Source organism: Megalobrama amblycephala, linkage group LG14, assembly GCF_018812025.1.
Source record: "Megalobrama amblycephala isolate DHTTF-2021 linkage group LG14, ASM1881202v1, whole genome shotgun sequence".
NCBI classification, from domain to species: domain Eukaryota; kingdom Metazoa; phylum Chordata; class Actinopteri; order Cypriniformes; family Xenocyprididae; genus Megalobrama; species Megalobrama amblycephala.
The window spans coordinates 29934361-29949793 of record NC_063057.1 but is presented as its reverse complement, the minus strand read 5'-3'; the positions used below and the strand labels follow the sequence as shown (position 1 = coordinate 29949793).

General features: G+C 36.9%; 1 protein-coding gene across 6 annotated transcripts in view; it reads right to left on the bottom strand.

Annotated features, from left to right (window-relative positions):
- Nucleotides 1-15213, bottom strand: part of LOC125245136 (complement C1q-like protein 2) — a 64860-nt gene extending 49647 nt beyond the window's left edge. For 2 of the 6 annotated variants that reach the window (XM_048155617.1, XM_048155616.1), the window contains exons 1-2: nt 14806-15213; nt 14577-14630 (exon numbers count right to left, since the gene is read on the bottom strand). In XM_048155617.1, the coding sequence (XP_048011574.1) occupies nt 14577-14630; nt 14806-15136 (385 nt within the window). In that variant the 5' untranslated portion in view covers nt 15137-15213. The remainder of the gene's footprint in view (nt 1-14576; nt 14631-14805) is intronic. The other 4 variants (XM_048155619.1, XM_048155618.1, XM_048155620.1 and 1 more) reach the window with 3 other exon arrangements.
- Between the last annotated feature and the right edge of the window lie 220 nt (nt 15214-15433).

Sequence of the window (15433 nt, the reverse complement as noted above, 5' to 3'; positions counted from 1 at the left end):
CGGTCAGTTCTCTCAGTGCTGCATGGATGTCAGGGATGCCCAGATCACAGTATTGTTGTCTGTCAGTTGAAGCTTCAGCTCTCAAAGTGTCTGTTTGAGGTGGATTCTGTCTTCCGTCCTCAGAGCTGATCTGTTGACTGATCTCATTCTCATTGAGTCCTCCATCTACCTGCTGCTGGACGACAAACACAAAGGTTTCCAACAGCAGCAGTATACATACTAAAGCCTTCATTCTTCACTTATGTTTGTTTCCAGCTCTTGCTCTGTCATCCTCACAGCCTCTCATGTTCCTTTTATAGTGTCCTGATTTACTGTCTCTTGTACTTGAATTATATTGCTTCAGATAAACAAGTAGTTCAAGTTAATTGTTAATCATAATCAAAGGGATGTTTGAGACTGTGTAGATGTTTATCTCTATTTACAACATTTGTGGCACTATTTTGATGTCCACAGAAATCAACTGATTCATCTGTTTTATATATATATATATATATATATTTATAAATTAGTGGTCTGCATCATTATGGGACATGGAGGGATAATCACAGAAGAACGGACCTCTGGTTGTGTAAATGGATTGTCGGATCTGCGTAGGAGTGCAGGTTAAAAACTCACTCTTTAATAGCATTGGACCTAACTTAATAAAATAGGCTGTGTGACTATAAGGAATGATTAGAAAATGTATGTCCATATGTAAGTTTGAGTGACTAAATGCATACACCACTATTGCCAGCAAGAAAATTTATAAAAAAAAAACAACAACAACAACAAAACGACTTTTCAACAATATCTAGTGATGGTCGATTTCAAAACACTGCTTCTGAACTTTACGAATCTTCTGTTTCGAATCAGTGGTTCGGAGCACTGATAGAGTTTAACTTGTGTTGAATCCACAAAATTCCTTTAAAAGTTATTTTTCCCCACATGCATCAACAGAAGTAGAGCTGAATAAATCCATGGATTAATAAATACAAAATATTAATATGAGGACAAAATCTATTTCAATCTTTGAAGATAACAGACTATATGTGTACAACTCACTACTATTATTCAACACAAAACTTCAAGATCTTAAATTTTAATGCCATGAAATTAAAAAAACAATAAAAAATGTAATTATTAACCTGATTTACAACTTTTCCCGTACAAGAATGCCCTAGATTTTGGGAAATTGGATTTATGCACAAAGTTTACAATAACTTGTTTTACAGTATCATAATGTGAGCTGTTGTTTCACGGTGTGTGCTTTGATCTTATTATCTTAACATTTGATCTTACCTTACTTTTTATTACTCTCAGGTTAGGTAAAGTAAGTCAAGTCTGGCCTAAATCATAAACATTTTAAATTACTTACAGTTTTGTCAGAAGACTTCTTGGTGGCATGTCAAAGTCTTAACACACTATAAATCAAAGCTTTGGTAGGCAGTTTTTGTAATCAGTTAAATTTTATTTCATAGGTTACTTTTCTTTTTGAAATGTACAAAATCTAAAGGCAAATAAAATGTCATTATTAAAGTGTAAAGTATAAAATGTAATAATCACACTTTGAGTCAACGGTGTAGTCAGCTCTGGGTTTCTTGTCTTCAGCTCTGGGCTTCTAGGCGTCGGTGGTTCAATGACGTATCAGTATCCAAAGAGGCAATCAACTCAGTCTTTTATACTCTGTTGTTTACCTTACGTTAGGTTTTAATCTTCTTGATTGACGCAAGTTGTAACTTTCCCAAAGTTTCCAAGATGCTTCTCAAGGTCTTGCAGGTGTAAGCTGTCTGCCTTTTCATGTCATTGAACTCCAGTAAACTCAAACAATATGACTGATTTCCTTTTAAGGTTCTAGGAGTAGAACTACAGTTCTTTATGTCCTTGAACACTCACACACACACACACACACACACACACACACACACACACACACACACACACTTCTGCTCCTTCTCATGGGTAGGCACACACACATACATAACTAACAATTACTGTACATCACTCTCCATACAGTAGAAGGCATTTCTTAGAAACAAAATTAAATAACAATATTGTAAGCGATCCATTATATTCAATACATTGGCTAAAAATATGTAGCAAAAAAGCATCTGCTTGATGGCAGAGGCAGGCTAAATACACATAAATAAATACATAATTTATAATTATTAATAAAATAAAAAGAAACATGAATAAGTCATGTTTATAATTAGTGCCTTTATGTGCCTCCGCTGCGTGATTGTGCCGTTGTGATTTAATGTGCTGAGTAACGTCATTTCGTTCGATGTCACGTTCGACTTGACGTCATGGGGTCTCGCCTGGGAGCCCAAACACCTCCAGATGGTAACTAAACAAGCCAATGAACACTAGCTAGTGAGATTTGCATGCTGAGTCACACCCACCTGGACGTACAAGTATAAATATAACCGGCATTACTCACTTCATTCATATTTTGCTTTGGAACAGAGCGGTTGTACAGTGATCGATCATTCCAGTCTACCTTCAAGAAAAAGTGTATATTTCTGAAAGCAGAAAAAGAGCAAGCAGCAATTTTAATAGCTTGTCATGGGATCTCTCTGCCGGTGTGAAGGCACATCCATCGATGTCTCACATCCAGCTTGCTGTGCACGGAGAAGTGCAGTGTTTCACCCCTCGGCACTTCAGCATTCAGAGCAGTTTTTTCAAAATGTCTTTTTGTCTGTTTGTTTCTGGATGCGGCTGTTTAAATCCGGCGGAGGCGTCTGATGCCAGGCCCAGGCCAGTACTCGTGTGCATGCCCGGCCAGTCAGCCCTTGTACTGGGCTAGATGCCAATATGCTGCGATTCCCCTTCGGTAATCCTATATGCGTATTGTCCACGATACGGTTTACCTGACGGTAAACTCGTGTCTTTCCCTGACGGTAAACTCGTGTCTTTCCCTGATGGTAAACTCGTGTCTTTCCCTGGGTGGCTCTGCTCTGCCCCCATCTCTGCATCGGTAGTAGCTCCTCCCTGGTTAGGTAGGACCTACTGCAGATGTCTTCCATATGTAGTACTGTCCCACGGGTCAGTCCATTTGTGTAACCTCCACACTTTACCTCCCTTTTGGTAGGGTGTGGTCTCCGTAGCGTTCCCCTCCATTGGACTAGGCACACTTCCCCAGCATTGACAACACTGGTCAAAACAATGTGAATTGAGATTCGAACCATACTTCCCATGAAATGTCACAATATGGGAGCAGCAGCTACAACCGTCCCCACAATAAGTCCTGTCCCTTCCATCCCATCTGGTATGGAGGACTACCCCTTGGGTTTACATGGGACGCTGAGGAGGTTACTACATTGTGAGGGCAGTTACTAAAAGGGCACGCGGTAGCTTGCCATCATCTGCGTCTCCAACACTCGTAACAATTCAGTGGCTGTGGCACTTTCCATAGGGATCCCGTGATGTCAGTCCGACGTAGCGTTGAACGTGACTGACTTAATAGAAATTGTCTAGGTTACTAATGTAACCCCCATTCCCTGAAGGAGGGAACACAGCCCTGAACCACTGCTACATGGCCGGGATCCTTTCTCGGCTCTTCTGCAAAACATGAATGAGGTGAGTAATGCCAATCATATTAATATCTGTATGTCCGGGTAGGTGTAACTCAGCATGCAAATCTCATTGGCCAAGGTTCATTGGCTTGTTTAGGTACCACTTGAGGTGATTGGGCTCCCAGGCAAGACCCCATGACGCCAGTCTGACGTAATGTCTCTGTTCCATCCTTCAGAGAACGGGGGTTACATTAGTAACCTAGATGTTTTCCCTCCATGTCCGAAAATAAAATCACAGCAACACTTTACAAAAGGCGTGGGCATTGTCAATATGGCTTTGAGATATGAAATTAAATTCTTCTGTCCAGCTGTTGTTAAATTTACATGTATATTTTATTTTTATTTTCACTGGAGCTCCACCTGAGTTTTCAGTGATGCTTGATTAAATGCATCTACTTCCTGTGCAGATATCAACAGTTGTAGGTTGTCAGGTTGAGGTCACAAATTGGTTGAAATTTGTATGATGTGTCAATTGTGAGTAGGATGCATTTCATACCAGATCTAGAAACTGGACAACCTTGGAACAATATATTGATGTGATTATTCATAAAAAGGTTTGAGCCATACAAATTATGGAAGCTTCCCCAGGAGAAATAACTAAATGGGAGGGGGGCCTGAGTGTTGATATGTATGATCATATGGTGCAAAATCACTAAGAGGTTTAGTTTTTCTTATCAATACTTTGTGCTTTTCATACAGAGTTACCAGGACAGTAACATACTTTCACTGATCCATTTTAGTATGAAGGAGATAACTGAAATACACAGAAAAAAGAATATGCAGAAAGTAGGGAGCTTGCATAAAAATTATTATTAACAGTGATGGGAATAACGGCGTTATAAATATACATATATAAACTTTTTTCAGTAACGAGTAATCAAACGAATTACTTTTTCTCCCGTTACAACGCCGTTACTGGCAAAAAAAATGCTGCGTTACTATAATTGAGCTCACTGAAGCGGTTTTCATCTGAGTAGGCTCTCTCTTAGCCATAGGACCTGCAAAGTTTTTTTTCTCTGGTGTGTGTTGGGGTTAGTCATGCTCAAATATAATTTTAAACTGATAATAATGTTCGATGCTCTGTGTGTGTGTGTGTGTCTATGAGCATGCGAGCTGAGCGCGAGCTCAAACCAGAATACTTGTGACATGCTGGATCGAAAAAATGGGAAATAAGTTATTCTAGTCGACTAGTAGCTATTCATTTAAGCCATTAGTTGACTAATCACGTTTATATTAATTTAATTTCTTAAATACTGGAGAGAATAAACCATAATAATGAGCGTTTATGTAATAGGCACTCAAGCACACACATAAAGCTTGCCATAAAGAACCGGCAAAAGTAATAATTATGAATGTGACCAAAACAGCAAGGAGACATTTTAATTGTTTATTAATGAAGTAATGTTTTCTGAATCAGTGTCGGCTGCAAAGATGAAGTTGACATTGCTGACTCTCATCATCTCTTCATAGTAGACGCGCCTAGAGAGAGAATGCACATTTCATTCGGATTAGGCTACATAATCAGAGTAGCCTATTTCTTTTCGTTTTTAGATATTTCAAGCTTTCTATAGATATATTTCTCATGTCTGCGAGGCAAGCAGCCTCTGAGTTTCGGTTCTGTAGCCTGTAAGACGCGCTCCAGTTCACGCACCAGTGATCGCGCCCACGCCTGCCATGATTATATTGTCTGCTATATTTGCTTCTTATTTATTAAATCCAGGCAATTGATTGATGAAACATTGATTAAAATTAAGATACAATTTTTACAAAACGAAATTCACTTTAAAGAGAGGCTTTCTATAAAACAAAACTTAATGAAGTGGTCAAAATCGTGTCTGACCCACTCCATGTCTCCCGATATATTGCGCATCTTATGATGCATCTTACTCATGGTGTTCACTTTTCATAATCAATGAATTTAAAACATAACATAGGACTATTTAAACATAAATATGAAACTACATTTTCTTTAATGGCTACCAACACGTATTGTACAGTACAGAGAAATTTCATAAGCAAGAGCGGATCATGAGTCACGAGTCGGATCAAGAATAATTTATTCTTAGACTTATATTTAATATTGGGGGCATTCAAGTTATTTGACATATTTAAAAAAAAATTAAAGTAACGCAATAGTTACTTTCCCTGGTAATTAGTTACTTTTATAATGCTGTAACTCAGTTACTAACTCCGTTACTATTTGTGAGAAGTAACTAGTAACTATAACTAATTACCTTTTTAAAGTAACGTGCCCAACACTGATTATTAATAAAAATAAAAATATTAATAAATAATAATATTTTTTATTAAAATTAAAAATTAAATCCCAGACAATTATTCACTGCAGAAAGTAAAACTAAAAACTCTACTTCAGCATGTTCTTAAAATGGTTACCTTAATTTATTTTCTTAATATTTCTCTTGTGGCCCATACATAGTAAAAAAAAAAAAAAAAATTTTTTTTTAAATGAGGAGTTAGCTAATCTATTGCAGCTTGTCTGTTATGCTGTGATGCACTACAAATTATTGGGTGGCAAAAGAAAATATTAATTTAATTCTAAAAGTAGCCTAATAATCATCATCATCATCATTCAGATCATCGCAGAGGGGGGGCTTGAGATCGCCGGGCCTGGTATGTGCTAATTGCAACGCGTTTCTGTGGTTGTGTTGTGAACATCAGCCCTGTTGAAAAAAACCAGCATATGCTGGTAAGGTAGGTTTTGAAGCTGGTATGCTGGTTTGAGCTGGTTTATGCTGGACCAGGACCAGTTTAGAACCAGGATAAACCAGCTCATACCAGCATACCAGCTTCAAAACCTACCTTAACCACCAAATGCTGGTTCCCTTTCGAAAGGGAACTCAACTCTGTGTTCGAAAACGCTATGGGGAACCGGTGTCTGAAAACAATATCAACTCAAGACAATCCTATTGGCCGGTGACAGCCTATGACGTCATCATAGCGTGACCCAGAAGTATATAAGGAGCACCTAGAGAACCAGTCAGTATCTTTTTCTTCTTCAGGGACTGTTTTGTTTGAAAGCAAGCGATATCAAACCGTTATTAAGGTAAGACAATTGTGTGCATCCGTGTCCCATAGTGTGGACATTTGATCACACACATAACTTATAATGTTGTCTTTTATGAGAACAAAAGAGCATGTACAGGCAGTTCTTGTGGGATCTGTCTGTTATTGTGAGTGTGTTTTACTTGTAAAATGCTCCACTCTCTTCCGGACTTTTCCTCGAGAGGAGAAGGAGCGGCAGCTGCACCTATGGTTCGGGTCTTACTTTTGCTGAGACAGAGATTAGATCAATGGGTTTTCAGCTGGAGCTTGTTGAAGAGTTGAAAGGGTGAAATTCCTTGGACCTTTGACGGCTGACGGGAGAGAGCTGTGTGATTTCAATGATGTGTTGTCTATGGTATCAGTAGATTCAGCAGCAGTTGTTATTCTTGTTCTAAGCCTGACAAGAGAGCAGGAGATGGCTGATGAGGATGGAGATGGTGAGCCTCCTGAATCCTTAAAGCCACCCTGTCCCCGCGTATGTACTGCTGTGTGAGATTGTGGAACGCGCCTCTGGCAGACTGCAGCTGCCATTGGAGCAGGTTAAGAAAGAAACCACTTGTGGATTGTTGGACGAACGGTTCCTATTTTGCCATAATCCTCCAGCCACCATAAGCTTTCCATTCCTTCTTGATCCTCATACTGAAATTGAGAAGGCATGGAAGGACTTGTATTCAGCTCGCATTCATCAGCATCAACAGGTTAATTCGCTGGTGTTGATGGAATGAGTATGGGTAGCCACGCCTCCCATGAGAAGAAACTTTCCATAAAGACAGGCTCCAACGCTTTATACGCGGCAGCAGGTCAGACGGGTGTTGCTTTACACTCAATGTCTGTTAGACCTGCTGAAATTGGCTTGGTAGGTTTCTTATATATATTTCAGTTTCCTTTTTATGATGTGGACTAAGGGCCCTGAAGTTCCATTAGATTGGCTGGTACGATATATTATGGAACTTTGTTCGTCCCCTTTTTTGGATGTGTTGGCTTGAGATAATTAACACTCTGAGGTCTGAAAACGCGCCGGCGCGTTTTGCAGGGTTTTTTTCACATTGCAGCAAAACAGACTTAACACTCATCAACGCGCCGGCGCGTTTTGCAGGTTAATTCGACTTAAAATACTCTGTCATTTGTGTTGATGTAATACGAATGAAACTATAGAATATTTCCTTTTATGTATACACTCAGGTACAAAATGTTATGCTTTTTGTAAAATAAAGAAAACTCAACGATCTCTCATCTCCCTCTGAACGAAGTCCAACTGAGTTCTGAGATGTAACTTAGTGAATACTAATCACAAAAAAGTCAACTATCTCAAAACGTTGAAATGCCAGGTTTTAAATCGTGCAATAGAAAACAAACATTCTGTGTTTATGCTGAAAAGAGAGCCCAGTCCGTGACGCTTTATGCGGCCACGCGGCAGCTATTCACAGGTCAGAGACAACACAGCATTCATCATCTCAACGTATTTATTGGAAAATTGTTTATCTTGCTTTACTGGAAGACTCAATTCCTGTTTGTTTTCTTCTATTGATGTTAGTTTTTGTTTCTTTAGCGCCCTCCGGCTGTAGTATGAATTGTAAAACCATTGAATATCGTCTTCTTCTTGGTGAATTTGTGGACTAAAATGCACAGAGCGCCCTCCGGCTGCAGTATGAATTGCAAACACCAGCGCTATAGTAATAACAGAATATTAAATAAAAAATAACTCCTGTATAGAAAATTGACATAAACATATGAGAATCCTATATTTCTCCAAATGTGCATGCTTTTAAACTAAAAGCCTATATTCAGACTCTTTGCATCCAGAAATACATTATATTTTAAAGTATAATATAAACCATTATTTTAATTGTAATAACATTTTTCTGTATGTTTCATATACCATAGAGCTTGGACATCACAGAAGTTTTTTTTCACAGCCTACCTGACTGAAATGCCTCATTAATATGCAAGTCTTTTAGGTATACTATTCAATTCTTTTGTCTTCACAGGTAGAATAGCCATTATTCATGGAGTTCACGCCTCCTCCATACCGTGTTTTTGGCAAAAAGGTCTTACAAAAACTAAATCAGTATATTGTTATAAATGAAAGAGTGTCAGCATAATTTTTCATAATTTTGATAAAAACTCTATTACAACCTTCAATACCCAAAAGTCTTGTGAACACAGATTTAATATACTTTTATTGGCCTTATATCAGTGACTTAAGTTTTTTGTTTTTTCAGTAACCACGCATAAACGTTATTCCTTCAAAAACACAAACATGTACACACATGTTCCTCACATATTATGGTAGCTAGTTTGCTGAATACAGTGTAAGACACTTGGTCATTAATTTTTTGAACAACTGAAAAAAGCACAAATGTCAGGGCATGTCAAAACTTCTCCAGGCCCCAAATCAGCCTCAGACTCCAGAGGGTTAAAATACTAATTTTTTGTCATAGAGACATAAGTAATATATCAATTGAAACTATAGAATATCTTCTTTTATTTGTATACACTCAGAGTAAAAACAAAATGTTGTGCTTTTTGTAAAATAAAGAAAACTAACATGATGCGTGATTTCTCCTCTCCCTCTGAACGAAGTCCAATCTGATAATTCTCAGAAAATGAACTGTAACTTAGTGAATACTAATCACAGAAAAATTAAACTTATGTCTAAAAAACGTTAAGATGTCAGGTTTTAAATCATGTAAGTCAAATCAAAAACAAACCTTCTGTGTTTATGTAATCTGTATGAAAAGAGAGCCATGTCAGAAGTCTGTGATTCAGCTCATTATCCGCTAATGCGGCCACGCCCACGGAGCCAGCGCTATTCAGACGCAAATTCAGAGGCAATACATGCATTCATCGTCTCAATCGTGTATTTATTGTCTTGAAAAGTGTTTATCTGGATGTAAAAGTCATGGTTAGCGAGCTCTAGAAGACATGCAGTTAGTTCCTGTTTTCTTTTCTTCTACAGATTAATTTTAGATGAGTTTTTGTTTCTTTAGCGCCCTCCGGCTGCAGTATGAATTGGAAACTCCATTCATGGAATAGCCTCTTCTTCTTTTAGATGAATTTGTGGACTAAATTGCACAGAGAGCGCCCTCCGACTTCAAGGATGAATTGAAAACACCAGCGCTCATAGTAATGACAATGAATATTAAATAAATATAACTCCTCTGTATAGAAAATTGACATAAGCATATGAGAATCCAATATTTCTCCAAATGTGCATGCTTTTAAACTAAAAGCCTATATTCAGACTCTTTGCATCACAGAAATACATTATATTTTAAAGTATAATATAAAACCATTACTTTATATTGTAATCATATTTTTCTGTATGTTTCATATATCATGATGAGCTTGAGACATCACAGAAGGTTTTTTTCACAGCCTACCTGACTGAAATGCCTCATTAATATGCAAGTCATTTCAGCTCATTACTATCCAATTCTTTTGTCTTCTCAGGTGAGAATGGCCCATTATTCAGTGGTGATTCACGCCTCCATGCATACTGTGTTTCTTGGCAAAAAGTGTCTTACAAAAACTAAATCAATATATTGTTTTATATGAAGGAGTAGGCAGCATAATTTTTACATAATTTTGAAGCAAAAACTCTAGTTTACAACCTCCAATACCCAAAAGTCTTGTGAACACAGATTTACTATACTTTTTTTCAGTGACTTAAGTTTTTTGTTTTTTCAATAACCATGCATAAATGTTATTCCTTCAAAAACACAAACATGTACATACATGTTCCTCACATATTATTGTAGCCTAGTTTGTGCTGAATACAGTGTAATGACACTTTTTCCATTAATATGTTTATGAACAACTGAAAAAAGCACAAATGTCAGGGCATGTCAAAACTTCTCCAAGCCCCAAATCAGCCTCAGACTCCAGAGGGTTAAGCCACCGTTCATATGTATTCAGATGTCGGCTGTAACTAAGCCACACTGTTAGCCACCTTTTGGTTTAGTAGCTTTCTCCTCTGGTAAATGCTAGAGTTTTGAGATTAGCTTTCACTAACTTAAGATAGATCTGTTCAGCGTCAGCATTAAAGGCAGCCTGACATTGTGTGCTTGGGTTGAGTTTTCTTTCTCTTAAAGGATTAGTTCACTTTCAAATTAAATTTTCCTGATAATTTACTCACCTCCATGTCATCCAAGATGTTCATGTCTTTCTTTCTTCAGGTGAAAAGAAATTAAGGTTTTTGATGAAAACATTCCAGGATTATTCTCCTTATAGTGGACTGCAATGGAGCCCAAACGGTTGAAGGTCAAAATTACAGTTTCAGTGCAGCTTCAAAGGGCTTTAATCGATACCAGACGAGGAATAAGAGTCTTATCCAGTGAAACGATTGGTCATTTAATTCCATTCATGCTTTATATAAACAAATGAACGACTTGCACGTGTTTTCGCCAAAACCGCAATTTCATATTATTCAAAAAGCTTATGCTGTATGTCCTACGCCTTCCCTATTCTACTTACGGAACAATTGTAACTGCCGCTGCATTTGTTCCGTAAGTAAAATAGGGAAGGCGTAACTATAAATTGGGGGTGAGTAAATTATCAGGAAAATTTTATTTGAAAGTGAACTAATCCTTTAACTGTATCATGTTATAAAAACTCCACACTTTTTTATTTTTACCGCAGTATGTTAACTGAGTTTAGTTCACTTTGAGTTTGCTGCGCTCATTTGTTTTGATTTCTCCTCGAGAGAGGCAGTGCAACCTTATTAGTGTCATTACATTATACATTATATAGTATGCACTATCGATCGCCATTTAGACTAAATGATGCAGAATGATTATCGCGTTTTGGTGATTGTTATTGGCGTTTTAATCAGGCTAGGCTATTTGTCCAGTCGGGCAAGTAAAATTCTCTTTCACTTGGCCTTTTAAAAAAATCCACTTGTCCCGGACAAGCGTTGATGTCGAGCCCTGTGACGTGTTTAGACTGCTTCAGTAGGCTAGGTCCAATCTTTACGACTCCTCTGTTGTATTACGTCAATAGAGTGGTACACCAGTTCTTCCTTGTTTTTTTGTCTTTTTAATTCATAATTAATGTTATTATGCAATGAGGTTGATCTCATTTGTGCCCAAATGAAAAAATGAAATGCGTGATTTTTACGTCATTTCCAAGCAAAAATTCATGACCACAAAACCCAGTTATCAATCATCTTGTGAACAAATATTCAGTATTGGTTTTATGGCCTTATTTCAGTGACTTAAAAAAAATTCACTTACCACACATAAACGATAAACTTTTACACATGCTTCTCAAATATTTTTTTATGCTGAATACTTCAACCATGAAAATGTTATAAGTAACATATATAAGCACAAATGTCAGGACCTGTCAAAACATCTCCAGGGCCCAGGGAACAGAAATAATCTGATTTTAATGGGAAAACATTACCTAACGTGTCAGCATTTTTATATCTGAAATCTCCCTGTACATTCTTACAATGCAACGTCCTAAACATGTAAATGGTTATTGGTCAGGTAAATGGTCAGGAATTCATCTTCATTATGGTAGCAAATATCCGATCAGCTGACGGACGAGACACTTCAACATTTGTATTACAAATTTTAAAATGATTCTTCTGAAATCTGAATACAGATTTATGCTTTGCAAGGCAAGCGCATACAACATAATTTGCCACGTACAGTTATTCACTGTGGTTATGTAATACCATTGTTATATTGTTTTTATTTGTACTGTAACTGTTATAAACGTATTTTTAAGATTGAACTTAAAGATATCAACTTAAATGTTGGTTAAATGATTAATTACCTCAACAATATATACGAATAACACTAACAATATGAACACCTGGATGACAATATGAGGAAAAGTAAATGCCACAATGTCTCTTTATTCTCTTATTTATTTATGTAGGATGAAGAGATACAGATCAAGGATCAGTAACAAGATACACTTTTTTACTACAAAAAAGATTTATTTCAGGAAGATTACACAATTTACTACTTCAACAAATCACTTTTGAGTCACATGTGATATTCATGGGTCCTGTCTGTCTCTTTGAAACTCTTTATACAAACTTACATGTACAGACAGATCAGAACTTATGAATATAGTGAATTATACTGACTTTATACAGTAATCTATGGCAAATTTGAAAAAAAAAAAAAAAAAGTCAAAATTAAGTTTGTTTTTCCTTAAAACAAGCTAAATAATCTGCTAATGGGGTGGCAGATTATTTTGCTTGTTTTAAGCAAAAACAAACTTAATGCTTCTTGATTTAAGAATTAATATTATTATTATTATTTTTTTTTTTGCAGTTTTCTCATCTTAAATCACACACTGAAGGTTCAGAATTATTGGAATCACATTCTTCAAATCTCCTGTTATCTTAAGGGAAACAGCAGATAACCACTGAAAGTGTTGTGGTTAAACTCGTTTTCTGATATCCTCGTGCCAGACCAAAGTCTCACATAGACAACATCTCCAACCTCCAGGATCAACACAACTCCATTTGAGGAGGTTAACGCACCCTGAGCCTGATAAGCATTTGCTATAACCACATGCTTTCCATTCTTAACAATGGTTACAATTGCTGTAGTTGGGCCATTACCATGTGCAGAGACTCTGAACATGTACGCTCCTTTCAGTGGGGCTGTGAAAACACCTAAATCAAATAACAAGAGACACAGAATCAGCTGTTTCCTGTATGATTTCTTAATGGACTACTTGCACAACTACTTCCTCGTTCTCCCTATCACAGTTCAGGAGTTTCCAGTAACAGTGTTCAGCGCACCTTCATACATGAAAACGCAGATTATTACTGTTTTATGTCCGTCAGTTGATTAAAACAATGAATCATGTTCTCTGAGTTCACATGAATTATCTTGAACCTGCTCAAATGTTTCTATAAATATATTTTCTTTCCAGCTGTGCATTCTGAATAATAAATAAATATTTCCCCACTAACCTGCAGCAGTCCAGTGCTCGTCTTCTCATTAACAGTGTTTTTCTCTTAATGATCATATTTCATACCTGCTGAATTCACATTTTTAAATGAATTTGACTGATAAAAGGATTGCTTGTGTGCGCTGGAGCTCTTATTCCAGTCTTTTAAAATATTTGAATGAATGTACAGTACCGTGCACAAACATACAAATTAAATACAGTAAAATGATTGACAATGAAAAAATTACACAGAATAGCGATAAAAATATTAAATTCTAATAAATAAATGTTCGTACTGATCTTATTCATCAGATCGTCTCGCACACTTCAGCATCACAGTCACTAGTTTAGACGAGCACTGACACCCTGTGCTGAAATAATCATGTATGTTTAACAGCTGCTGCTTTCTCAGATCGACTTGAGTTGATTAAAACTTCATGTTCTGTTGAGTTTGGAAAATCCGTTACATAGTAATCATCAGAATATATCTTCTCCTGTCTCTGAAAATATCCAGATTTTTAAATCTTCTTGCAGACACTCGTTTTAAGTGGCGTTTAGTAAAGTAAGTGACTAGAGCACACTGAAAATACACCAAGTGGAGATAAATAAGTTGTACTTGTATTTCAAAGCAGAAGTGTGTCATGAAGCTCAGTGCAAGTAGTCAATTACCAAACACACTGTAATAGTTTTAGAAAGATGGCAGATCATTTAATTCTCTTATACACATTACACAACTGCAGAGAGATCTGAATGGAGCAGAAGGTTTTCATTACTATAAACTGAGTTTTATGACTCCATTTCATTGATAATTACCTGTAATTGGGTTGTAGGCGTTCCCTATGTTTGTGAAGACTTTCCTGTAGGTTAGTGTGATTTCAGTGGTAAAAGGACCAACATTGTCCACTGCCAGATTCCATCAGTCCAGCTGAAAAAGCTATTTCTCTGTCTGTTATTGAAAAACATAAGAAATATTGTGATATATTACTGTATTACACTGAGAATGAATACACTGAATTTAACATCATTCAAGCACACTTTCACCTCTATTTTCCTTTCTCAACTCCTCCACTTGACTCAGAGTAAGATTTGAAATTTCTGTGAAGGAATAAAGATTCTGTTAAATGACATTTACACTGATTATTGTAATAGATAACACAATTTACACAGTATACACTCAACTTTACACTAACATTTACACTATTACAATGTATTGCATTGGTGTTTTACTTTGAGGATCATTGATCAAAGAGTGAATGTTTTTGTGAAGTACCTTCATTTTTCTTGTTCAGCTCTTCCAGGATAAACGTCTGTTGTTCCCTCAGTTGCGTCTCTAAAGCTCTGATGTTTTCTTTCTGCTCTGTAACGGTGGCGGTCAGTTCTCTCAGTGCTGCATGGATGTCAGGGATGCCCAGATCACAGTATTGTTGGCTGTCAGTTGAAGCTTCAGCTCTCAAAGTGTCTGTTTGAGGTGGATTCTGTCTTCCGTCCTCAGAGCTGATCTGTTGACTGATCTCATTCTCATTGAGTCCTCCATCTACCTGCTGCTGGACGACAAACACAAAGGTTTCCAACAGCAGCAGTATACATACTAAAGCCTTCATTCTTCACTGATGTTTGTTTCCAGCTCTTGCTCTGTCATCCTCACAGCCTCTCATGTTCCTTTTATAGTGTCCTGATTTACTGCCTTTTGTTCTTGATTTATATTGCTTCAGATAAATAAGTAATTCAAGTTAAATGTTAATCATAATCAAAGGGATGTTTCAGGTTCAGTAGATGTTTATCTGTTCACAACATTTGTGATACTATGTTGATCTCAACAGAAAATAACTTGGACTCAAAGTTTATTTTTCTTTGTTTTTTTTAGTATTTTATTTTTTAAATACTTTTGATAGATTAGC